This window comes from Cygnus olor, chromosome 3 (genome assembly GCF_009769625.2).
Source record: "Cygnus olor isolate bCygOlo1 chromosome 3, bCygOlo1.pri.v2, whole genome shotgun sequence".
Taxonomy (NCBI): Eukaryota; Metazoa; Chordata; class Aves; order Anseriformes; family Anatidae; genus Cygnus; species Cygnus olor.
In genome coordinates this window covers 119,732,035-119,755,986 of record NC_049171.1, presented here as the reverse complement: position 1 = coordinate 119,755,986, position 23,952 = coordinate 119,732,035, and the positions used below count along the sequence as shown (strand labels likewise).

At 50.4% G+C, this 23,952-nt stretch overlaps 2 protein-coding genes across 22 annotated transcripts in view; both read left to right on the top strand.

The window, feature by feature from the left end:
- The window catches only part of ANAPC1 (anaphase promoting complex subunit 1), a 38,128-nt gene extending 29,697 nt beyond the window's left edge, over positions 1 to 8,431 (top strand). For all 3 annotated transcript variants that reach the window (XM_040554114.1, XM_040554112.1, XM_040554113.1), the window contains 10 exons: positions 278 to 364; positions 884 to 1,001; positions 1,770 to 1,847; positions 2,285 to 2,352; positions 4,013 to 4,151; positions 4,685 to 4,771; positions 5,330 to 5,425; positions 5,793 to 5,991; positions 6,904 to 7,038; positions 8,065 to 8,431. In XM_040554114.1, coding sequence (XP_040410048.1) covers positions 278 to 364; positions 884 to 1,001; positions 1,770 to 1,847; positions 2,285 to 2,352; positions 4,013 to 4,151; positions 4,685 to 4,771; positions 5,330 to 5,425; positions 5,793 to 5,991; positions 6,904 to 7,038; positions 8,065 to 8,180 — 1,123 coding nt within the window. In that variant the 3' untranslated portion in view covers positions 8,181 to 8,431. The remainder of the gene's footprint in view (positions 1 to 277; positions 365 to 883; positions 1,002 to 1,769; positions 1,848 to 2,284; positions 2,353 to 4,012; positions 4,152 to 4,684; positions 4,772 to 5,329; positions 5,426 to 5,792; positions 5,992 to 6,903; positions 7,039 to 8,064) is intronic.
- A 1,574-nt stretch (positions 8,432 to 10,005) lies between these two features.
- Positions 10,006 to 23,952, top strand: part of LOC121068715 — a 29,378-nt gene continuing 15,431 nt past the window's right edge. For 2 of the 19 annotated variants that reach the window (XR_005819060.1, XR_005819055.1), the window contains exons 1-3: positions 10,721 to 11,044; positions 11,204 to 11,375; positions 16,560 to 16,652. Coding sequence is in view for 2 of the 19 variants with exons in the window: in XM_040554121.1 (XP_040410055.1) it covers positions 10,872 to 11,044; positions 16,560 to 16,652 (266 nt within the window). In the remaining 17 variants the exon portion in view is untranslated. Of the gene's footprint in view, positions 11,045 to 11,203; positions 11,376 to 14,126; positions 16,088 to 16,559; positions 16,653 to 18,804; positions 18,937 to 18,966; positions 19,124 to 19,907; positions 20,982 to 23,952 lie in introns of those variants that run through there. The other 17 variants (XR_005819053.1, XR_005819048.1, XR_005819047.1 and 14 more) reach the window with 17 other exon arrangements.

Below are 23,952 nucleotides of genomic sequence, written 5' to 3'. Positions count from 1 at the left end.
TAATATACCTATTCATAAAGAATTTCCGATTTCAAATTAAACTCTTGTCTTCTAGATACTGCATTACTTAAATGCCATAGGAATGCTTTTGGCTTGTGTTTATTTCCTACTGCTACATGTTTGTTTTGCCTGCTATGGGAACACATTTGTGAATTCCTTGCGTGTCTGCACTTTGCTACTGTCCTTCCCTCTTGCAGGAGACGAAAATATTTTGAACACCTGTGGTATTGGCCAGTGTTTGTTAGGACTAAAACTAATAGATAATGTTTTTCAACAGATATTCGCTGAGCACTTCAAATTCTTCAATTGCTGCTCTCCTTTGTGCTCTGTACCCTCACTTTCCTGTTCACAGCACAGACAATCGGTAAGGGTTTGCTATGGTTTATATTTCCTTAACTTTCAAGCAAAATCATCTCCTTACAATAGACGTTATACAGGGAGAAATCCTCTAGAATTTTTATTTAGTCTGTAAATAAATTTTTGGAGGTTTAAAAAAAATTGAAAAAAGAAAGAAAGAAGTGAAGATGTAAGACAACAGTAGCGATTGTTGATCAGTGAGGAAATGCAGGCAGGTTTCCTGAGGCCTCTACCCAGTGTTACTATGACTTGGCTGTTCTAGTTTGCTCAGCAGAAAAAAAAAAAAACACACAAAATCTGTTCATTTATGACTCTTAATCAGTTATAGTTAAGATTCATGAAATCCCATCCTGTTAGCTGAAGCATACCATGTTAAAGAAATTTTTAAAATCTACTCAATTACTCCAAATTTCACTTCAGTTCATTCAACAGCAGTATGTGGTTATTGAGCTGTGTGTGGTTTGGTATTTGGGGATTATTCCATGCCTGTACTGTACAGCATTGAGATGCCTATTCCCACACACAGGTATCATCTTCAGGCTTTGCGTCACTTGTACGTGCTGGCGGCAGAACCAAGGCTCTTAACACCTGTTGATGTGGACTCAAACACTCCTTGTTATGCACTGATAGAGGTTACATACAAGGTAGGGAGTGAAGGCGTTTGAGAAGGTGTGGGAGACAACTGAAAACTGATACACCAAAGCTGTGCTATTTTCATTGTTGTGGCCAGCAGTCTTGGGTTTGTTTTCAAGTTGTGGTGGAGATGAGCCTGATTCTTTAGGCAAATAATTGAAGGGCTGTGTTCAGCCCACTCACGCATTACATGTGCTTTGATGACACCTTGGGAGCAGAATACAGGACAAGTAAAAGGCACCACAAAGTCTTCAAACAGTCAAGTGTGTAATAACTGACCCAGGGACATAGTTCTCATCTTTGTAAAGAGGATGGACTTTCAAAGGCACAGAGGTGGTTGGAGCCATCTGTGGTTTTAAAAGCCCACTTCTAATTCTGCTGACACTGGCAGCTTGGTGTCTCTCCTTGGTGCTTGCACGATAAGTCTCCTGGGGAGGAATCCTTTCTGCACGGTTTATTTTGTACAGATTAATGTGAGATGTGTGGTGCTTGTGAAAGACATAAAGAAAGGGTTGCTGGGATTTCAGGGGAGAGGAATTGCAGCGCAGATCCCCTGTGGTTGCATGGTGTTATGTATGGATTCACCCATGGGAAATATATCTTTAATTTAGGCTTAGGTTTTGTGACATTAAAGGCAATGCTAAGACATGTATTTACTCAGAGCTCAGCAACAGAAACTGACTGACCTCTGCAACAGAGTTGTTGTGAGACCTGTGTTTTCTTTCTTTTCACGTGAAAATGATCTTTACTAATACGTGAATGCTGGTGGCATTTTGAAGGGCACGCAGTGGTATGCGGAAGCCACCGAGGAGCTGATGGCACCCACGCTTCTTCCAGAGCTTCACTTACTGAAGCAGGTAAAGAAAGTCTCTGTTTAATGAGGAATTTAATCACCTGGTTTTTGTGCTGCACACTCTGCAGGAACACTTTGTGGCTTTTCTTTGATTCCCTGTCCAACCATAGCCAGACTCTGGGCAAAGCCGTCCTATAGTAGTGGCTCAGAAGACAATTCTGTTGCTATGGAGTGCATGTGCTATCTTGTGCCTCATGCTTCTCTTCAGTCTTGACCATCACGTTTTCAAGATCTGATGTAGCAGGGAGTTCCCTGTGCTGGGAGGTTTCACTGTAGGAGAGACAAAGCTAGGTCCTCTTACTTTTGTGTTTTCAGGGTGGGTAGCACTATAAAAGGGCATTTCCACTTGTAAGGGCAGACAAAGAACTGTAGGCTTATGTAGAAAACCCTTACTTTTATGATTCTGGTTATAGCTAGTAATAAAAATGCTTACATTGACAGATCAGAGTGAAGGGACCACGGTACTGGGAATTGCTAATAGATTTAAGCAAGGGAACGAATCATCTAAAGTAAGTATTATTTATAATGCTTAACTGAATAATGGATTTGTAGTAATTTAAAAAAAAATACAAAACTCCCATACTTGTAACACCTACGGTTTGGAAAGAAGTCTGGTTTTGATCGGTTCACTGTTGTTCATTTGACAGTACAAGTGAAGAAAGAAACTGCGTAGTTGGTTTCACCTGTTGATGTGAATAATTCATGCAAAAACAGGGCAGGGGAAAACCTGATAGTAAAAACCGCAGATATTGGTAGCAGGATTGAGCAGTACCAGAAACCATCTTAATCTCATGGTTTTAGTTTAGTTTTGAGTTGATGTGATGTCATGTTTCCCAGACTGTTGATACAGTAATTAGCTAACAGTTACCGCTTTGTGAAATACTATTTTTCTGATGTTACGTGAAGTATACAAAGCACTGCTTACTGCATGTTAACTCTCCATTGGGCAACTGTGAAAAACAGAATTTTTACCGGAATACAGTATCTGTGAGTAAAATCATTCTCATGTTTGTGTTTTTAGCAGCCTTCAGTGTAACTTGTCACTGAGTAGTACAGAAGAAGCCAGCTGCATCTTTCATCAGCAGCATGGTTGTTCTAGTTACATTAAATGCCACCATTCAGATCAAATTAGGCACTACAATGCAGCGGCTGTTGGTCTGTGCCTTTAAAGATAACAAACAGAACTGAGCAGAGTGCAGAGTCGTCCAGATCAGCAGGCACATACTGACTCATCTACTGCACCAGAGCTGGCAGAAGTCAGCTTTGTCCGTCTGGGTTGAGTACTTTAGACTCACCACACTTCAGCACTTGTGTGTCCAAAACGAGCCTGCCTCTACTGCCATAGCAGAAAGCAGCGTGGGTGACTGAGGAACTTGCTGATTTTTGGACTGTCTACTCTCTGGGTCTCCAGATGCTTTGAACATGTCAGCTGTCCTCTCATGTCATCACACTGGTAGTATCGTCATGTCCTGAGCCTTTTAAAATGGTAGGGATCTGGCTAGCAGTGTTTTGGAGGTAAATGCATGTGTGAGCAATCTTTTTTTCATATCTTACTACACATGAATTGCTGCTGTGTTGTTATGCTAAGCAGTTAGTTTCAACACAGATAATTTAGTTATTTTAGGGATGCCAGTGCCTACAGTTAATGGTGCAACTGATACGCTAAATCAGGTGAACATGCAGCTGCTTTGCAATAGTGTAACTTTGAACTGCTGCACACTTCTATTTGTAGGCTTGGTCAGGAATGTGGGGGGGGGGATTTTTGTGTGTTTGGTTGTTGTTATTTTCACATTGAGGAAGGACTTCTTCACTGTCACAGCATGCCTTTAAAGCCTTTAAGGCATGCCAACTTGCATGGTTTTCCTTGGTGCTGAAAATTTATCCTTTAAGAGTCCAACAAGAAGCAGCAATGCCTTCAGGAAATTCTATTCCTTCTATCAGTGGGGCTCACCTGTTTTTCGTCACCATTGCCTGCCACCACATCACAATTTAATAGCAGCCCTTCCCTGAAGATACCAAAATTTCTGTGTATACACAAGTTTAAATAATCAGGGCAAAGTATGAATGGGGATATTATCATATTTGAGCTGTTGGAGTTCATATTTCTTTTGCAGGTCTGCCTCATTGTGTACATCTGTCAGTTTACAGTAAACCCCCTTGTTATTTCAGATCTATTCTTTCAAAGGGTGGCATCTTATATGTGAAGCTGAGAGCTGGGCAGCTCTCATATAAGGAGGATCCCATGGGCTGGCGCAGTCTCTTAGCACAGACTGTTACCCACCGAAACTCTGAAGCTCGAGCATTCAAGGTATGGCTTCCAAACTGTTTCTCTGGCTGATGCAGAGCAACACTGAGACCTCTGCTAACAGACAGCATGGCACATACAGCTGAAAGCTGGTAAGACTTTGTTAAAAAGAGGTCTAGCAGTAAAGTGATGCCACCTCAGAGGCGTGTCCAAGGACAGGCTGGCAGGGAAATGGGAATGCCACCTCTGGAAAGGCTGAGGGAAGCACAGCAGGTCATGCTGTGTTACTTATTTCCAGCAGATAACTCTGCCGCCAGGTTATGAGTACTGAAGTTATTTGCTTTGCTTGAGGGAGAGGAAGTCTGGTGTCTTTCACAGGGCATGGGATGAGCTTAGGCCAAAAGCAACCATGCAAACGTATGTTTGTCATGGACAGACAGAAACATTGGGCAGATTTTGCCCATGATATGCTTTACATAGGTTGCAATGTTTTCATTTAAATGCTGGGGAAGGAAAGGATGGGTATAAATTGCTATTTCATTTGTGTGATAAACCAAAAAGTTCAATTTAAGAGTATGTTTTGATCTATTTTTTAGCCAGAAGCAATTTCAGCTTTCACTTCTGATCCTGCTTTGTTTTCGTTCGCTGATTATTTTTGCAAACCAACTGTGAACATGGGCCAGGTATGATGTCTAGATGTGGACTAGCACAGTTTCTCATTTTCATGAACAAAAGGTGGGGAAAATCTGAGTTTAAATGAGAAGAACAGAAATCCGTCCTTCAGGTAGTGGGGATGGGGAATATTCTAAGGGATGTTTTGCAGTTCAAAGGTGCAGAACAGTGTTAATCTTGTAGGTGTTGTTATTTTTCCATTGGTTAGGTTTGTGAAGTTATAAAATAAGAGTTGTGTTGCGTTCATTGCAGAATGTGTTTAACAAATACCCAGAGCCCTGTTTGCTGTCCTGCAGCATTTAGGTGGAGTCACTCCAGGAGGGTTAGGGGTTTGCACTGTATTTCTCTGCACAAAATGGCTTAAGGGATGGAGTAAAATATGACTGTGTTATGCCTAGTTTTAATAAGCACGAGAATGAAAGCAAGCTGTGTCGCATTGTTAGCTATCATTAATTTATGGAATGTCAGTGCATGGGTTAACTTTAATGGAAGGAAATGCAAGTAATGTAAGAACCTGAAATAAATTGTACCTAGCATGTGCAGTTTGTAAAACATGTGTCTTTTATCAGAAACAGGAAATCCTGGATCTTTTCTCTTCAATTCTTTATGAGTGTGTTACCCAAGAAAATCCAGAGATGCTGCCCACATACATAGCTATAGATCAGGTGGAGTAAATACCATTTTTTATTTATTTATTTATTTTAACTATGCTTAGGCATAAGAGTATTGTTTGTTGCGTGCAGTTTTACAGAGAACAGAAAGGAAGAACAGGGCATACATTAGTGAGCTTGCAAGGAGACAGCAGCAATTTTAAAAGCAAATTGGAAAATAGTCTAAGGTTGCAAAAACTGTAAGTAATTCTTGTGTAAACAAGAAACATTAGCTGGCAGTTCTTCTAAGTAGGTACTCAGAAGGGGAGCCCCTGGAGTTGAGGGGTGTTTAGGATTTCTTTACTTTGTGTTTATGACAGCAACATTTCTTTCCTCCTCCAGTTCCTATTCTCACAGTGACTTTGTATTTCCTCTCTACTAGGCTGTGAGGAGATTAGAAAAAAGAGAAATGTCCGAGACGTTTGAGCTGTGGCAGATAAAGCTGGTGTTAGAATTTTTCAGTTCCAGAAGTCACCAGGAGAGGATGAGCAGGAATCCAAACCGGGGACTCTTCATGAACTCTGAATTTTTGCCTGTGATGAAGTGCACTATCGATAACACACTGGATCAGTGGCTTCAAGGTATAGAGCAGATGACTTTAATCCTAAAGCTGCGGTCACAATTCAGCATTCTTGTCTTCTCACTCATCTGTATTCCCAAAGCCCCAGGTTGACTTTTGCATCAAAAGTACTGAAAAATTATAACTGAAGGGAAGACAATGGATGTTAGCATAAAACAACTTCTCTGCCTTGTATTTTAGCCTTAGGAACATGTATCACATACCTGAGACAAAAATTTTGTTTTCAGAATTGAGGGGAAGACTTCAGTAACAGTTTACATAAAGAGGTCTAAAGTCATGCTAATGTACTGCTGCTTTGTAACTGTCTCTTTCGTATCTTGCCTACCAATGTATTGCTTAGGCTTTCTTTAACTTGCTGCTGGAAGTCAGTCAGGGAAATACTGGATTGTTTTAATCTGTTTACCTCATAGATGGCTAAATAGAATTGTTAATATAAGCTTCAGTTACTGCCCTCAAAACCATTGTTCCTTCATTTATTTTTTGAGTCTTAGAAATATTACCACAAAAAAAAAGCATAAAAGCTGAAGTGTTCTCTGACTGCCTAGTGATACTGCAATTTGAAAAAAAAATAATCTAGTGATATTATGAATTATGCATGATGGCTATATTGCATGAAAAGTTTAATTACCATTGAAGTCTATTGTGCTATGCAGGGAAAATGCTTTCCTAGTATTTCATTGGGAGAGTTTTCTGGGAGCAAGAGCGAGGGATGACCACAGCAGATAGGGGGTGTAGGGTAAAAGCTGGCCATGGCAGAAGGAAAGAGGTTTACAGACAAACCCTTAGCCCACCTTCTGTGGGGAGATGGAGATTCTTTCAGCAGGCTCCTCCTGATGAAATACTGTTGTCAGGCTTTTCTGTTTCCACCCTCACATGCTCCCTAAATTTCATCAGTGTGTCTTATATGTTATAGCTGGAGGGGATGTCTCCCTGCATTCCTACTTAAGCGGGCAGCCTACAGATGAATCTCAACTGAGCATGCTGGCTTGCTTCCTTATTTACCACTCTGTCCCAACGCCAGGGCAGCTGGCAGCTGGAGGCTTGGAAGGTAAGGCTGGAGTTTGAGACAGCACTCTGAACTTACGTGGACAGATGCTTTTGGGTTTGGTCTTGTGTACTGAATGGAGTACACCCTGTAAATTAGGTGACAGTGGGTGTTTCCTTTGAAAGCTGCTACGTTGATTTTTACTCTTGGTTAATTGCCTTGAATGTGAACATAGACGGTAGAGAGTTTATGCAGGAGTGGAGAAGCCAGAATTAGCCAATACGAAGAAGTCTTGGCTTTCATCTGGCCTGCAGGAAACAATATCCTCACAGGCAGCAGAACCAGATAAGACGGCCTGTGGCAGGGGAAAGCATTTATCTTGTTAGGCTAGCCGTGTCCTGAATGTCCTTAAATCTCTTTCCTGTAAGTACCTTGTCACAGCGATTACTTTTTCTTCCAGGTTTCCAATGGTAATCTATTTTGGGATGCAGAGAACTCCTGGGCCCTTTCTTAGGCAGCTTTTCTTTTGCCCTTCGTCAGTCCAACCTGGGGAAATACCAGTCCGCCTCCGCTTGCCTCAGGAGTGACTTGGTTTCTCAGGTTGCAAAAGAAATGCAGCTGGGCTTTGATTTGGGGAACTCTGTGGCTTGCTCAGGGGTGTGAAATGAATGTCACTACCTCAGTGGTGAAAGGAATCTGTTGCTGAAAGCGACGGCCCCTGGCCCAGGAGTCCTGTGCAGGCCATGGCATCCAGGCTAAGGCATCTCCTCTTGAATGTTTTCTGGTCAAGTGACTGCGTATCTGTTTAGGTCAAAAGGCATTCATGGAAATCCTGTTTTTCTGTGTCCTCTCTCCCTGTTACAAGCCTCTGTTTTGGGAGTTCCTGGCTATATTAATCAAATTTGGCATTTCTTAAAATTCTGTTATAAAAACTTACATTTTGACTCACGTTGCAACAAAATTAGTAGCGCATCTCCAGAAATACACCATGAACCCTGGCTGACTCTTTTTACTCTCTTGTTAGTTTCTTTACTGGGCAAGTGTTACACCAGTATGCAATAATTTTATTTCGTTCTCTGATCTCTTTAGGAAGCACAAACTTCTCTGAGCTGCTTTTGAAGTTCAAGCAGTTGAACATGCCGGTTCGTGCGTTACTAAGGCTCGCTCCTCTGTTGCTTAGAAATCCACAGTCCATGGTGCTGTAATTACACTGGCATGGAAGTCTGCAGCATTCATTTTACATGAGGTTACTGAACGACAGAGCCAGTGTGTTGTTCCATGCTATTCAAAAACATACAGGTAAAATGTACTTAATTCTGTAACTTCACAAACAACTCGAACTTCAAACTTGTCCCCAGATGTGGTGACTATGACCGGGAGTTATTTATAAATTGCTACATGAATAAAAAGACTTGTGTAAAAGTGAACTAATAATAAATTTACTTTTGTAACTAAAGATTATTTTCAGATGCATCTTTTGTGGTGAATTCTGAAAAGACCTTGGCTGAGAACCATATAATTTCCCCTTTTTTTTTTTTATGGCTTCTTTGTTTGTGATGTATCTTAATCCACTTCCATGAGGTACAGTAGATTTTAGGAGACAGGCAGCGCAAAAGATGCCAAACTTGCTTTTCCTCTTGGGTCTCAGGCTGGAAGGGAAAGCAAGCCACCTGCCATGCCGCTCACATCTTGCCAAGTATGCTTTTCAAGAACTGGCATGATCTTTCAGTCTTTCTTTTTATTTTTTTTTTATTTTTTTGTCTCATAAATGCTACTGTACATCTCTTCCATAAGCACTCCCTGAGTCTAAATTGTTTTGCTCCCACTCTTAAGTGATATACTCAATACTGCACTGTTTACATCTTTTCTTTTTCTTTTCTGATCTTTGTTCTGCAATTAGTCAGTTGCTGCTGAGAAAACACCTGCCTCCACTATGTTACGTTACGTCTGGGCAAGAACTGAAACTTGTTACAGATGATTTAAATAATTGGGCATTCATTTGTGTTTCCTTCATCTCTCCTATGATGCCTTATGTATTTCCCCAGAGTACTGAACTTGGAGCACGGCTGTGTCTATATTTGTTCTGGGCAGACAAGTCACTTAATTTTTCATAAAACAGGTGGAGTTACTCCAATAAAAGCAGCCAGAGGTTGAATGATTACTACTAGAAAAGCAGCCAGAGCCAAGTTGTTGGACTTGCTTATTCTGAAATTTCAAATTTGATCTTTTTCTGTGGGACTTATGCTCATCTCGATCCCCTTTTTTCCTAACCCTCGAGTAGGGGAGCCAGAGGGCCTTAGGGAGGGGAGAAATGGATGAAGACAACTAGGAGTGATCATGAAGAAAGCAAGAAATAGAAAAAAATCTACAAACTTTCTCAATGTTATTAAAAACAACATTTGACTATTAAACAAGGGTTTCAGTGGCTTTAAGATGGCCTGAAGCAAGGACCTGCATACCAGCCAGGTCGAGCTGATGACAAATCCCAACCCCTCCCCTTTTTAAAGCAGTTCAGAAGTTGATCTAATTTCCTTGGGCACCCACTGTAGGAAAGTCGGAGTTCTGTTCCAAGGGAGGTTAACCACCATGATGGACAAAGCACAAAACTCAAACGCAGCTGCCCTGGAGCCGCAGCTCAGGCGCAAGCCGCCTTCCCTAACCTATCTGTGGGCTGCACAGCTCCTCGTGTTGGCAATAGGAAGCAAGCGGCTGGATTTTCTCCACTGCACCGAGTGGCCCAGGGCTGCCTGATTCCCCTGGTCCCACTGCTGGCTCCAGCCCCCCAGCTCCAGAGGTCAGAGCAGGGTTGCAGAAGAGGATGAGCCTGACACAGCGCATTCACGGGTGGAGCAGCAAGGGCAAGAGGAAACCAGATGTGTCCTGAGGGAAGTTCCTGCCCAGAGTGTGCGGGGAGGTGGCTCAGTCCTGGGGGCAAGGACGTGCAGCTGAGATTTGGGAGAGGAGAGGGGAGCACCTCGCAGCACCTCTCTGACAGCTGGAAACCAGAGGCATTGGGGTTTAGTTTGCTGGAAAAGAAAAGCAAAACCCACCTACTCTAAAGACACCTCCTTTGTTGTGTGAGTGAAATAAACCATTAAGAAAGAAGCGTGGAAAGCCCCGCTTCTCTCACTTGACATCAAGCCACGCTGTCCTGCCTGCTGGAGTCCCGTGTTGGTGGCTGCCACCTGAGCCACCTGGGTGCCTGTGCTCCCCCACTTGCCCAACTTAGCCTGACCTGCTGCCTTCCCGGGACTGCAGCTCAGGCCAGGCCCTGGGGTGCAGAAAGAGCCCGTGCCCCTGGGGCCTGAGGTGCCTCAGATATCCTCAGGGTGCTTTTTGAAACCTTTAGCCAGAGCACATTGCTTGAGCTAACTCACTTTGGGAAACGAAGCTCTGGGACATTCTTGGTTTTGGTTCTGCCCTTCGTGCTCCTGCAGTGTCTGTCCACAGGAGGTTTACACAGGGCAGACATCAACACCTGATGCTTGCCCGTCGGCAAGGTGTGGAGCTGTGATTGGCAGTGAGGAAAGCTGTGGCAGATACCCCCACTACTGCCTATAACACGTACCTGGGGGTGCACAGGCTTCAGCCCCTGGTTGCAGCTTGGGGAAGTTTTTCTTCCTCCTAAATTGCAGAAATGTGACGCATCAAACACTCACTTCCCAAAGCAAATAAACCCGTGCTTTCCCCAGCTCCCCGCCCGCGGCTTTATGAGGACAAACATTGTGTTAGCCTAAAGCCCGCACCGCAAATAAACAAAAGAATCGCATGGGATTAGCTGCTACTTCCTTTGCCTTGTGCATGCTGGGGGTGGAAAGAGCATACAGCAAAAACGCTGGACTTCAAGAGACAATCCTGAACGGGTGGCATGCCGGTGCCCATCTCTCTGCTGTGTGATGGGTGAGGTTTTGGGCACGGGCACGGTGCCCACAGCTCGTGTCCCCCTCTGGTCGCGGTGGCACCAGAGACCAGCGTGGGCAGATGCCACTCCAGCCGACCACGCACTGAAACCAAAAAGCAAAGGCGGTTTGGAGCCAGCCTGCGCAGGGAGGTGCCATGTGCGGCAGAGGTGAGGATGCTCGCGGGTCCCCCCGCGCCAGCAGCCCGGCCCGGGGGCTGCCTGCAGTCGCTCAGCCTCGGGAAGGAAGGCGAGCGCGTGGGTGTGCGTGTGTGTGCGAGCCTCTCTCGAGCTGCATGAAGCCTAGAGGCTTCCTGTTTCCTTTTTAAGGTTTAACAGAATTTGAAAGCAGCCACCGCCACGACCTGGACCAATGATCTGGGCAGAGCGGCGGGGGAGTTTCGGCTTGGCGTCTCTGGCGCCCGTTACGAATGCCAGCCTCGCTCCCGGCCCACGTGGAGCCCGCGCTCGCTCCCGGTGCCTGCTCCGCTGGCCGGCCAGGGTAAGGTGCTGCTTGCTGCTGGGGACAGATCTTTGCGAGCCATTTAAAACGCTGAGCGTGGTTCCTTTGTCTGCTGGTCATCTCAATTGCACTTTAATGCACGTTATCTGCTGCAATTTAAATTGCAAAAGTCCGTATAAGTGGTTTTTGCAATGCCTGTGATCCTCGTGCTGCTGTTTGCTGCTTGGGCTGGGCTCTGCCCTCAGCTCAGGGTGCATTATATGAATTCTGTGTTTAAATTGCAGGCAGTCTGCTTGTGGGTGCTGTGGTGATGCAGTTGGGGGAGTGGGGTTTGGAGGGGCATGGCAGGGAGCTGGGTTTGGAGGAGCTGGGGGTCCCTCCCTGCACAACTGGGGCCACCCGAGGTGTCCGGGGCTCTTCCCCTGTCTCCTTCCCGCATCTGGCACAGCCGGGGACCGCAGCCAGGCTGCCTCGAAGTGTGGGCTGACATCCACAGGGCTTGGTCACCATTCTGGGGGGGGTTTCACACAGTGTTCACCACCTCTTTGCGTGCTTTCCCCTGGACTTTGGGTGAGGACCGGGGGGCAGCATTCAGGGCCTCTTTCTTTTCTTCCTTTTCTTCTTTTTCTCATGTTTGAATTCCTGGCGCTGAGGGAGAGGTGAGCACACGGTGACCCCAGCCACAGCGGGCCCCTCAGCGTCACCCAGCACCCATCACGTGGCAGCCCCCGCACCCTCCCTGCCCCAAAACCACAGCTTTTCCCTTGGCTTTTCCCCTCCTGCAGCCTCCTATCGCCCCGCGGGGGCCACTGGATCCCTATTGCTGTGTGGCTGCTGGAGCGCGGCGCCTTTTCAAAACCCAGCCGGCCCAATCGGCGCCTTCTTCCCCCCAAAGTTCCCTTTTTCGGGTGGCGCACCCACTGCCCCGCCGGTTTTTTGGCAACAGTGACCTCTGTCGGCACCGCCACCCGGCCCCGCTGCCACCCTCCAGTCACCCATGCCTCCACCCTGGCCCACGGCCTCGCTCCCCCGTGGTGTCCTCAGCAGAAATGGGGAGAATCACTCAAATAGTGGGGAAAACAGTAGCGGGGAGCGATCCCGGCTTGCGTCGGGTGAGCGAGCGTCACCTCGCGTCCAAATTGGCCCCGGCACGTAATCGTGCGCCGAAGCCTCTTGCAGCCAGGGCAGGGATTTCGGTAAACACACATGCTGGGGAGCAGCTGCCAGTGATGATCAGAACCGGAGAAAAGTTACCGAAAGGTCTCCCGAGGACAGCCCAAAAACTGAAAACCTGGCGGGGATTTAATTTGTGAGCAGCGTGGCTCAGCCTCCGTGACTCATGTAAATAGCGATGTTACAACCAGTGACTAATCCTGATAGCACTTTCTGTGAATGTTTAATCTCCATTCAAGTTTCAGATGAGTATTTTTTACAATTAAAATATATATATATATACGGGTGATTTTACGGGAAAGAGGTGAAGGAAAGGTTTGAGCTGCGCAGGGCACCAGCTTGGGGCCACTTTTGGGCGTGCTCAGCCCCTGGAAGCAGTCCCCCCTGCCTCCCTGAGCTCTGCTCTCACATCTGGGAGATGGCAGCGGCTGTCCCTGGCCCTGCACACCCGGGCACGGGGTTTGGGCAGTCTGGAAGGTGCTGGAAGCAGGAGGGAGAGCATGAATATCACCGCCTGATCTGGCGTGCGCGCAGCACAGCATGGCAAGGTGCTGGGGATGCGGCTACGTAGCCAGCATCAGTCCCACTTGTGCTCCCTCCAGCTGTTAAATCCTGCACCCACACTCCTGCAGCGGGGCTGGCCGGGTGCATGCCATGCTGTGCCGTGCCATGCTGTGTCACACCGTGCCGTGCCAGAGGTCCAGGCGCCACTCAGCAGTCAGGGGCTGTCCGCAGGTGGCGGCGAGTTTTGGAGGAATGTCACGGCGCAGCGGGCCGGGGGAGTGACTCAGAGGCGCTTTAGGTCTCTGTGGTTTTTCTTTCATGGTTTTGCTGTGACTTAGCGACTTGTTTTTCGCTCCGCGGGAAGGCAGGTGCTGGCATGCCGGGCGGGCACTCACCGGACCCAGGCTTTGGTGGGCTGGGAAGGGTTTTGGACACAAGACTTGCACCAGCACATTGTCCATCCCACAGGATCCTGTCCAGCTGCAGGTTTCTGAACGAGGAGGGATTGATCCACTAGGTGCTGCAGCCTCCACTCTGATGGACAAACACCCCAGCGGTGCCAAAAATCCCGACCCAAGCTGGCGATGCCGCTTGCTGGGATGCTTCTGCAGCCCTTCCGCCCAGCAGGGGCTGCCAGGGAGCTGGGGCTGGGGGCCTCTGCTGCCAGAAACACCCACCAGCTTTACTTTTTCTTTGTTTGTTTTCTTCCCCAGATCTTCTTTTCTGGGTTTTGTTTTTATTTTTATTTTTTTTCTTCTGCCGAGCCTGCACACAGCAGGGCGTTCTCCCACCTCCCGCTGCACCCGGGGCACGCCGCCAGTGCTGCAAACTTTCCACCGGCTTCTTTTTTTTTTTTTTTCTTTTCTTTTCTTTTTGGAAGGAAAATTGGATTTTTGACAGCGGCAAAAAAAACATTTACCAAAAAAAAACCAACAACCTAATTTTTGCAGCAAATGGTCTTTTCATAAAGCTCACCACGAAACATGCGCCTGCACACTGGAGGGGCTTGGGGGTTTCTGGCTAATGGCTGTTGAAGCTCTGCCAAAAAATGGCTTTTTCCACAGAGCTGATGATGACAACAAGGACTTTTTCTGTTTTTGTTGCAATATTTAGGGGGAAGGAGGCGGGAGAGCAGGACGAGTGTTCTCCAGACTGCGATGCATCCACACGTGCCACCCCCTCCTGCTCCCCGTGCCTGTCAGTGTTGCCATTTCACCCCTATAAATGAAATTTCACCTTTTTGTGATAACCCACAGTCAAAATGGCCCAAAATTATGATGTGGAGGGGGGCAGGTGGAGGGGGGAGGCTCTGCCCCGCCTGGGCCGGAATGCAGGAGCAATGCTCGCAGGGTGACTTCTCCCCCCAGGTAGGATCCTTCCCACCTGCTGGGTCCGCTGACATCACAGCCCTGCTTTTTGGGGTGATATCCAGGTGTTGCAGAGCATGGCGCGGCACGAGCAGAACGGTGGGGGCAGAAGGCACCGTGTTTGGATGCCTCCCACCTCAGCAGGTCCCGGGTTCACTTTGGGGCTCTCCATCCCTTGAGTTGCAGCCAAGCTGGCCACGGAACGGCACGGCACTTCCAGCGCAAGGCTCCACCGGCCGCATATTGAAACCATTAGGAGGGAGGGATCTGGTTCTGCTCCCTCTCCCTTTCCTCCCTCTCTCGGTGATGCAGTGGGCGCTGAGAACAGAGCTGCTTGGGCAGCAAGTGCACGTTCCCACAGCCCCTCGCAGCTGGCGAAAACCAAACTCTCCCAGCGAGCGCGGCTCCTTGGGCTGATATCCGAGAGCAAACGCAAGTGTGTCCAAAAACATCAAGCCCTACCCAATTAACCCTGTTCTCCTCTGCGCATCGCCACCGTGGCCAGGAGCATCTCGGCTGCAGCTCTGCTTGGGGAAGGGCTGCTGCCTGGTGCCGGCCCCCGGTTTTGAAGCAGGGTGGCTCTGAGCAGGGCTGGGGTTCGCTGATTCAGACAGCCCCTGCTTTGCAACCCCTCCGCCACCGCGTGACTAATTCCTGGACTCACTCTGAATCAGAGAGTAAAAACATGCCGGTAAGGCATTTTCGGGTCGGTTTATTTTCTTGAAACAAATAAGAACCGTACCCCTCGCTGTGCCCAAATTATGCAAAACAGGCATCAGCGGCAAGAAATGGGGCAGGCGTGGGGGGGAAACGTAACGGCAGCTGGGGGTGGCCCGGTTTTCGGGAGAAGCCCCCGGGAGCAGGGTGGGTGAGGGCAGTGGTGCTGTGCTGCAGCCACCATGTGCCCGCGGCTGCGCTGGGTTTCCCTGCCCCGTGGTTCCCGCGCCGTGCTGGAGGTAGCACGTGTTTGGGATGTGTTTTTTTCTTTCTTTTCCCTTCTCTTGCTTTTTAAAGAAATTCATTTATCCCCACAAAGCCTGATGTCAGCAACTTTTACTCCCCTCCGCGCTTGACATTTAATAGGTCTTGTTTTGAATGGCAGAAAATATGGCTTAGTAGTTAAATAAGGCAGGAGAGGAAGAGAGGGAACGGCATCGCCAAGAGCAGTAAGATCAGCCAAACCGCAGCGAAGCGCGGAGCTGCTCTTCCCGCCCCTGCTGGGAGCTGCTTGCGATCGGGAGCCTCACTGCGGAGCTGCCGGCCCTGCCGCCCCGGGGACGCTCTCTGGCCCCGCCGTTTGCTCGCCCGGCTCCCACCCAGGGGTTTTGCTGCAAACCCTTGGAAACAAGACCTTTCCCAGGGCTTAGCCGAGCCCTGTGTGGCCTCCGCCTTCACCCCACATGGGAGCTTTCCCACTAGATTTGAAAACCAGAAGGCGTTCACCCTATTCCCATCCCCATTTCTGCCTTTAGGTCCCAGAAGGGCAGTCCCAGCCTGCAGTTTTCCATAGCAAAGACCCTTTCTGATGAGAAAAAGCCCCAGTGTTTCCCAATGGGTGTAGCTGGCTGCCAGGGCGATGACCAGGGGCCGTGGGAAAGCCTCCCCATCCCTCTCCTCCCTATAAACCCCGCACGCTCCCGGCCCCATCCGCAGCCAGGAGCTGCAGCGAGGGAGCCCAGCAGGACGCGTTGCGGGAGCTTCAGAAAGGTGCGAGAGATCTGTGCGGGGCTGGGCACAACGGGACGGGCACTGCACCGAAATTACCCTCCCAGGGACACTGGTGCCCAGGTGCAGTGAGCAGAGGCTTCTCCGCTGGCTCTGGAGCACTGGCGGAGCATTCAGAAGGATGCAAAGGCTCAGCTCTGCTCTGCATCCCCCTTATTTCCTCACGGGGCTCAGCGCCTCTCCTTGATATTTAAGCATGAATGCTGTTTGGGCAAAAATTGTGCAGGTTTTGACTGTGAGCTCTTCCAGAAGAAGCTGAGAGCTCCAGCCTTTGTAATCCATCCCCGCTGCAGCACTGCCACCCTGTGTGCTGCATCCCGCAGCCGAAGGGCAAGCCAGCTGGGGCGGCTTTCATTGCATCCAGCTGAAATCAGCTTTATGAAGGCAAAAGCGTGCTCGCGAGCGCGGGGGGAAGGCAGACATCCAGGCTAATGAAGATCCTTTCCCTCCGCAGGTGGCTGCGGGCCCCTGCTGGAACAGAAGGCGCCTGGGAGGCTTTCCAAGGAGCGCAGCGGGGATGCCGGTGGGGATGCCAGAGGTGCAGCGGGTGAGTTAGTGCCGGCAGCCCTGGCCTGGGCACAGTGGGCTTCTGCCCCCGGTTACATGTCTGGGGCAGGGAGGGAAGCCAGCGGCGTCATGCAGGGCCAGCCCATGCAGGGCAGGGTGCAGGGACTCAAGATGGGAAATGAAGCCCAGCTCCTTACCTCCCGCAGTGGCACCGGAGGGGCCAGGGAGCGTGGCAGCAGCTCGTCTCTTCTGCGGGAAACACGAGTATTTTTGAGCCTGTGCACTTACAGTAAATGAAACTGGGTCTGTAATATCAGGGCCACGTGATGAGCACTTTTGGTAACTTGGCTCCTGCTCGAGCAAGAGGAGAGGAAAACCCCAGGGAGCGGCGGGGCGGAGGCAGGAGGTGCTGTGTCTCTCCGGGCAGGCACAGATGAGTCAGCGGGCTCGGCTCCATGGGGCAGCCATGGTCGTGGTCGTCATCCTGGCCATGGCCATGGTCGTCCCTTGGTGCTGGCCCCACCGTGATGCTCTCCCTGCTGCTCCCTCTGAGACCTGTGCTGCGGCTGCTGATCTGGGCGCTGCGTAGATTTTGGGGCTGAAAGTGCTGCTTTGCAATGAGCTCAGCTTCTTCCCATGCCCCTATCCCCCCATGTCCCCGCAGCAGAGCCAGCCCCATGTCCAGCCACAGAGGGCAAGCGAGGATTTTGAGCACGGCACTTGCTAATCACAGCATCCCTGAGCGAACCACAAAAGCCACTTCGAGCCTGAGTGAGCGGTTGCATTGTGCTGACAAAAGGGGCGAGGGCAGCGCAGAGCTGCTGGCTGCTCCTCGCTGTGGTTTTCGATGGGATGGTGGGGAAGGGAAGGGAAAAGGGAAGGGAAAAGGGAAGGCGCAGCTCAGGCTGGGAGCCCCCGGCTAGGTTTCCCACACCTGAGCCATGCCACAGCCCCGGGGCCATCCCGCAGGTTGGCAATGCTGTGCACCCTCCAAAATGAGGATTTCTTGATGATTTTAGCCTGGAGGGAATTAAAATAAATTCTCTGCATTAGACCAAAGCTGGGTATTTTAGAAATCAACTTCCTGCTGCCCTGGGGCTGTGGCAGGGCATCAGGGAGTGGCAGGGATGAGGACGTGTGCTTGGACCAGAGGCGGAGAAAACAGGAACCGCTTCTTCATGAGAATTTAAAGTGAAATCAGTTTAAAGAACTGAGACAGGCCAAAGGGTCGCAGCGAGGCAGGGCTGCTGGCAGCTCGCACAATTTCTCATCGCCCAGCACCGGTTACAGGCAGAGGCTTCACTGACATCCGTCTGTCCTTCTGCAGTTTTTTGGGTGAAAGGGAAGCGGATTCGGGCCAGAACTGGAGCTCCGATTGTCACCAGTTCAGGCAGATTCCCTGCCCCGCTACCTCCCAAAACAAGCACATGGGTGCAGCTGGGCAGCCAGGCGTGCAATGCCCACATGGAAGAAGCGGGGGAAGGAAAGCTCAATGCTTGGTTTTTTGCCCCACGTGCGGCCCAGTACCTCCTGCACCAGCCGGCTCTCTGCCGCTCCCCGGGCTTCATCCTGAACGTTTTTGGCCATTGTCAGCAAGGGCTCGGCCGGGAGGAGGCCGCTTGCCTCTGGCTTTGAGATTTGTGCTGAGCTGAGGCAACGCGAGCCAGGCTTGGTGCTGTCAGATTGCCCGGGAGATAGGGAAGCTGGAGGAGGAATCGCAACTCTTTTGTAACCGAGAGCACGGAAGCACACGGGCGCCCCTTCGGCGCAGGGCTTTGCCCCAAGGCATTGCCCCTGCTCCACCTGCAGGCTACCAGTGCCCCGGGGCCCTTCAACTCGGGGGATTTTATTTTAGTGCTTAAAATTTGCTGTTTGGAACAAAGTCCCGGAAGGAAGACGGCTCCTGAGGTGCGTGCGCAGCGGGGAGGGAGTTCTCCCAAGCCTTACAACGAGGCGGGACTTCTCCCTGGCTGGTGTTGCAATTGCTAAATATTTTTTCCCACCTGTGACAGCAGATCTCATAGCTACATTTTCAAAACTCGGGTTCATCAACCACAGTGACAGATTTTACGGTCTAGCATGTAGGAACTTCAGTAATTTCACTCCCGTGTGGAGTATTTGTTTTTCAATGTTATAAAACTCCCATTTGCGGTAACGAGCTCCCTCTCTGCTGCCGGGCTCTCCTGCTGCAGGGCTTGGAAATTGTGTGCCTGCTGCTGGAAACATCAGCCCCCTGAGCCGCCCAGGCCCGTCTGGAGAGGGAATGGATGCAATTAAACTAAAGTGCTGAGCTGTGCTTTGCCATCGGCGACAGAGAGGTGCTCGCCACAGGGGAGCACGATTTCTGTTTGCAGGCTGGGGACTTCACAGTGATTTCTGGCAAACAGCAGAGCGCGCGGTTCTCCTTCTGCTTCGTGTGCTGACCACAGCCTTAGGCAGTGAGAAGAAATGTACTTTCACACGCCGCCGGGTCGCCCGCCCCGCATGACAAGGAATTCCCAAAGCATGACAGTGAGTTAATGGCACGGCGCTGCAAAACCCCAATATCGCTTCTGTTACTTTCGTTATCACTCGCGAAATGAAGCGGCGCACAGCAGCGATGCGCAGTGATTCAGCAGAGCCCTGCCAGTGCCCGCTGCTCATCCTCCTGCCCCATCCTCCAGGCAGGGGAGGGGATGGGGGGGGGGGGGGGCAAAACCCTGTGGTTTGGCTTCTCCCATTGGCCTTTTTGTGCCCTTTTGTGAACCTAGGTTGTGGAAGCCGCTTGACATGGTGTGCTGAAGTGAATTATTGCCTTCGTTTTCTGATATTTGTATTTGCTGATACATTTGTTTTCTGATACATATAATTTCCAATACATACAATTTCTGATACATACATTTTCTGATACATATACTTTGTGATATATAGATTATTAACTAGTGAAGGAATGCTATGGACACCTCTCTGGATGCATTGTTCTAGTAGCCCTCACTTGTTACCAGGCTGTCAGATTTTCATCTTTTTTTATGGTCATTTATTTAAATTCCACAGAGCAGGCCTGTTTTTGCCTGACCAGGAATCTTCAAATAAGGGGCAGAATTTTACGTGCATGGAAGAAACGTGCACCAGCAGCATTGGTGTGAGCCTCTCTCACCCACTCCTGCTTGAGGCTGTGCTCAGCCTCTTGGTGGAGGTTTTTTTCCGTCTGTTTGCAGGATGATTGGTGACTCAAAGTTCAGTCAACCTGCTTTTCACATGTGGCTGAGTGCTGGGCGAGCAATGCTCATACCGTTTTCTTGCTGCTCTCGGCAAGGTCTCCAGGTCTGTAATGGCTTCGGGCACCTGGGCATTACCCTCCCAACCCATGAGGATGGACGAGGAGTCTGCAGGGTGGGTCACGGCTCGTGTGGTCGCACCCAGACACCTGTGCCTTGCCCTGGGCACCAGCTGTACAAGGATCTGGGAGAAGGTTTTGCTGTTTGCCCCTGGGATGCCAAGCTGCTGCTTTGGAAGCCCACTGAGAGCGGGGGTGCTCAGGCTCGCCATGGCCATCTCTGTTTCCATGTCTCCTCTCCAGCCCATGCCGCTTCGCTGCTCCAGCCACCCGCGAGCTTTCAGTGTTTTCACAGAATACTTTGCTTTCATGTTTAAGAGGCTGGAGCGACTCCAAAGCAAACATTGCTAACCCAGAGATAAACAATCTGTGTTGTATAAAAGGCAGCAACCTTTTTCTTCCCCAAATTGCGGTGCTCAGCCTGGGTGAGCTGTGCTTTCCACCAGCAGCCCAGCAAAGCCTGAGAAGTGGCGGCATCAGCGCAGTGCCAACTGCAGAGCAGCCCTTCGGCCACGTGAACATCTGTCCCTTGGAGCTACGAGCAAATATTTCCTCCACCAACCAATCCACCCCATCAGCTTTTTTGTTAGCAAAGTCAACATCACAGCTCAGGATTCCTTGGTCCAAGACCCTCGGCCAGTGTCCCAAAATCTGTGCTCCTCTTGGGCCCCATGTCTGTGCCGAAAAGCCCCTGTGACCTCCTGGGGCTGCACAGAAAGTTGTTTTCTTTCTGGGTGCCCTGAATAAAAGCAGTAGATTAACCAATGGTGCCCAAAGGCTCACCATTTGTCCTTGTGTCATTGGCCAGGGGATGATTTGCAGATGAGAACGTGAGCATGGGAAGTTTGCTCGGCACAAGCTGGTTGCCTGCAGCTGTGCTCGCACACAGCGGCAATACCCCCTTCCAAGACGCTGCAGTGACCCAGCATGCTGGCCAAAATGGGGCTGAAGACATCACTGGTGGAGCCAGAGGGCATGGACGGCTTGCCACGATGATTTTCTGCTAGCAGCATTGCTACCCTGAAATAATAATAATAAACCGTAGAGATGGGCAATGAGCACTGTTCTCTCTGGCAGGAGCGGTGTGTAGCTTCCAACATACAAGGCAGCAGCAGGAGTGCTTAGGGTGGGTTATTTGGAAGGAGCTGGAGCAGGGCAGGGGTGTCCCGCAGGGGGGCAATGGCTCTGCGTGCTGGCCCCCCACCCCTTGCCTGGCGCCTGCCCGTGAGGCTCTGCTCACCGCTCTGCTGCAAAATGGAGAAGCCTGGGAGCCCTCGGCACGGCCCCGCTCCCGGCACTGGCCCCAGCGCAGCACCGAGCTGCTCTATAATGGGATGTGGTTTGACCCCAAGTGGGAGGGTTTAGCCTTATATACCATTTATTTGCATACCCTTGTCTGAAATGAGTGTTTCAGGACAGTTTACCGGGGCTTGGTATCCCAAACACCCACCAGAACAAAACCTGCTGCCGGGCCGTTTCAGACAGGGCGGCGAGGCGGTGTCTGGCTGTGTTATCGCCGCACACATCTCGGCTGGCTCAGACGCAGGCGCGCCGTGCCCTCCAACGCAGAGGCGTTCGCAGGGCTCTCGCCGCAGGGCCGCCCCCTCCCTGACCCCCACACTTTGGGTGCAGCACCCTGGGGTGCGCTAGTGTCACCCGCATCCCGGCCAGCACTGAGAGCATGCCAGGGGCAGCGGGAGCGCAGCCGCAGGCGAAGATGCGCGTGATGCCAAGCGCAGGGACACTGCTGTTCCTCCGCAAGGTTTTCAGCTGATTTTCTGTTTCCTAAAAGAGTTTTGTAAATTGTTTATCAGCCTGGTGATAGGTGCTCTGTATGCATAAATATACATGTGTATATTTTTATAGGTATTTACATGAAATGAGGACTTGCACGTGCCGTCAGTGGAGCGCACGTAATGCTGGGCAGCAAGGCAAGGCTGACGCGTGCCGCCAGCACAGGGGCTAATCCCTGCCGTAAACTTGTGCTCTGAAAGCACAGGTTTTTTTCACTGTCTGTGTACTCGAGATCTCAAATGATTTCAGAATGACTCAGAAACAAGGGAACAGGCTTTGCTGAAAGAAAGCACTGGGCTGGAAACACTGCTGCTGGGGTGGATGGGGCAGGGAGCTGGCTCCTCCTGAAAACAGTGCTCCTCCTGAAAACAGTGCGGAGGTGGTGAACACCAAGGCACGGGTGACTTTTGCAACCCAATGGACAGAATAGGCTCCAATTCGCCTTTTTGTCTGCATTTTGTTGTGCCTGGCTTTTTGGGGATGAAATTTAAGGAAAGCAGCACAGCCACCTTATCTGGGGCAGCGCATGCCCAGCAGGTAATTTCTCACCCCAGTGGTGGTCCCTGCTTGCCAAAAAGCTGTGCCTGCAGGGAGGTGGGGAGGGCAGCCAAAAGCCATCCCAGGCCTGGGACTGCCGTGCTGGCCGAACCTCCCCAATTGTCAGAGACCTCGCAAACAGCCTCCCTGCCTCTTCTCAGTGCGGCCAAAGGTGTTTAAAATATATATATTTTTATGTAAATACACGTCGTAAAACCACAAGATGTTTCTCAGTTTTGTTTTCAGCTGGCTTTGATGATACGATTGGCATCTCAGCCGTGCGGCGATGCTCAGGGTGCGTGGCCACCGCACGTACCGGGGGGAATATTTCACAAAACGCCTCGCGCCACCCCGCAGAGCTGGGGATGTTATTTCCTATGTAGTTGGTGGCTGGGATTTCCCACTCACCCCCGCAGGCTGCTCCCTTGCTGGGGGCACAGAAAACTACACTTTTCTGCTCTCCAATCTCCACTTCCATCCGAGGCATTGCAGCAGTGAATAGCCCCCAAAATGTTGTTGCAGTGCCTGTTCGTTAATTTTTTTCAGCTTAATTGTTGTAGAGGCAGTTACTAAACCCCTGTGGAAGTCCCAGTGTGATTTTCCTGGCAGGTTTCATTTTCAAGGCAGCTGCTTACAACTCTTGCCAGGCTTGCAGGTAGGAGAGCAGTAGCAGCCCAGTTCCTCTCCACCCAAGCACAGCCACCACGTTGTGCAAATTACCAAAGAGCCAAATGAGCTCAATCCCAAGCCCAGGCTCTTTCGTTTTTCCCCATTCTCCTTTCACCCTGCCGCCTGCGTAGCAGTCAAACAGCAGCAGAGCCATTCGCCCACCGCTGCCCAGAAATGCTGTAAATTACTGTCTGAAATTGTCCAAAATTCTAGTTTCCTCAAATGTGGTCAGCTGTGCAGTAAAAGCTTTTTGTGTAGCCCACTTTCAGGGGAGTCTTGGTGTTTCACTCTTTCCACATGAGTCAAACTAAAATGATTTTGCAAACCTCCCCGGGTTCGTGCCCTCCCTCGCCGAGCGGCAAATATTAGTGCGGCTGATGGGCTGCTCGATCGCGCGACAAAGAAATGGATGAGTCAAAATACACCGTTATCGAACCCTGCCCGATTTAGCTGCATTTTGGCTCCCTTCTTTATATAATCACGTGTGGAGCGCTTTGCTCTAACAGCGGGCTGCTCTTTGGCTCTGGCAGGGGGATGAAAATAGCGGGGTGGAAATCAGCCTGCAGCTCGGCATCCAGCCCTCGGCACCCAGGTGTTGCTGCCGCCGCCGTGGTGCCATGCTGCGTGGAGCAGCCACCGGCACCAGCCCTGCTCCAGGCCGGGGCCTGGGGGGCAAAACACAGGGAGGGTCTCTTGCCACGTGTCTGGTCATCCCTTACGGGCGATAAATAGAGGAAGAATCATTCTCAAACGCGGTGTGCTGCGCTTTGTCACAGGAAGTGCAGACGGCGCTGGGAGACCCGTGGCAGGCTTATTTTCTCTAAATTTTGGTGCACAAAAGCCCTCAGGAGGGTGCCCACCGGGGGCCCTGGTACGACCTGGGGGTGCCGGGGGTGCAAAGATGCTGATGGGGCATCGGGGGGCTTTGGGCTCAGGGTGGGCATGGCGGCGGCAGCGGGGTCCCCCCGCGGGCCCCCCCGGGGGTGCAGGCGTGCACCGTGCCCCGCGGCTGAGGGGCCGAAAT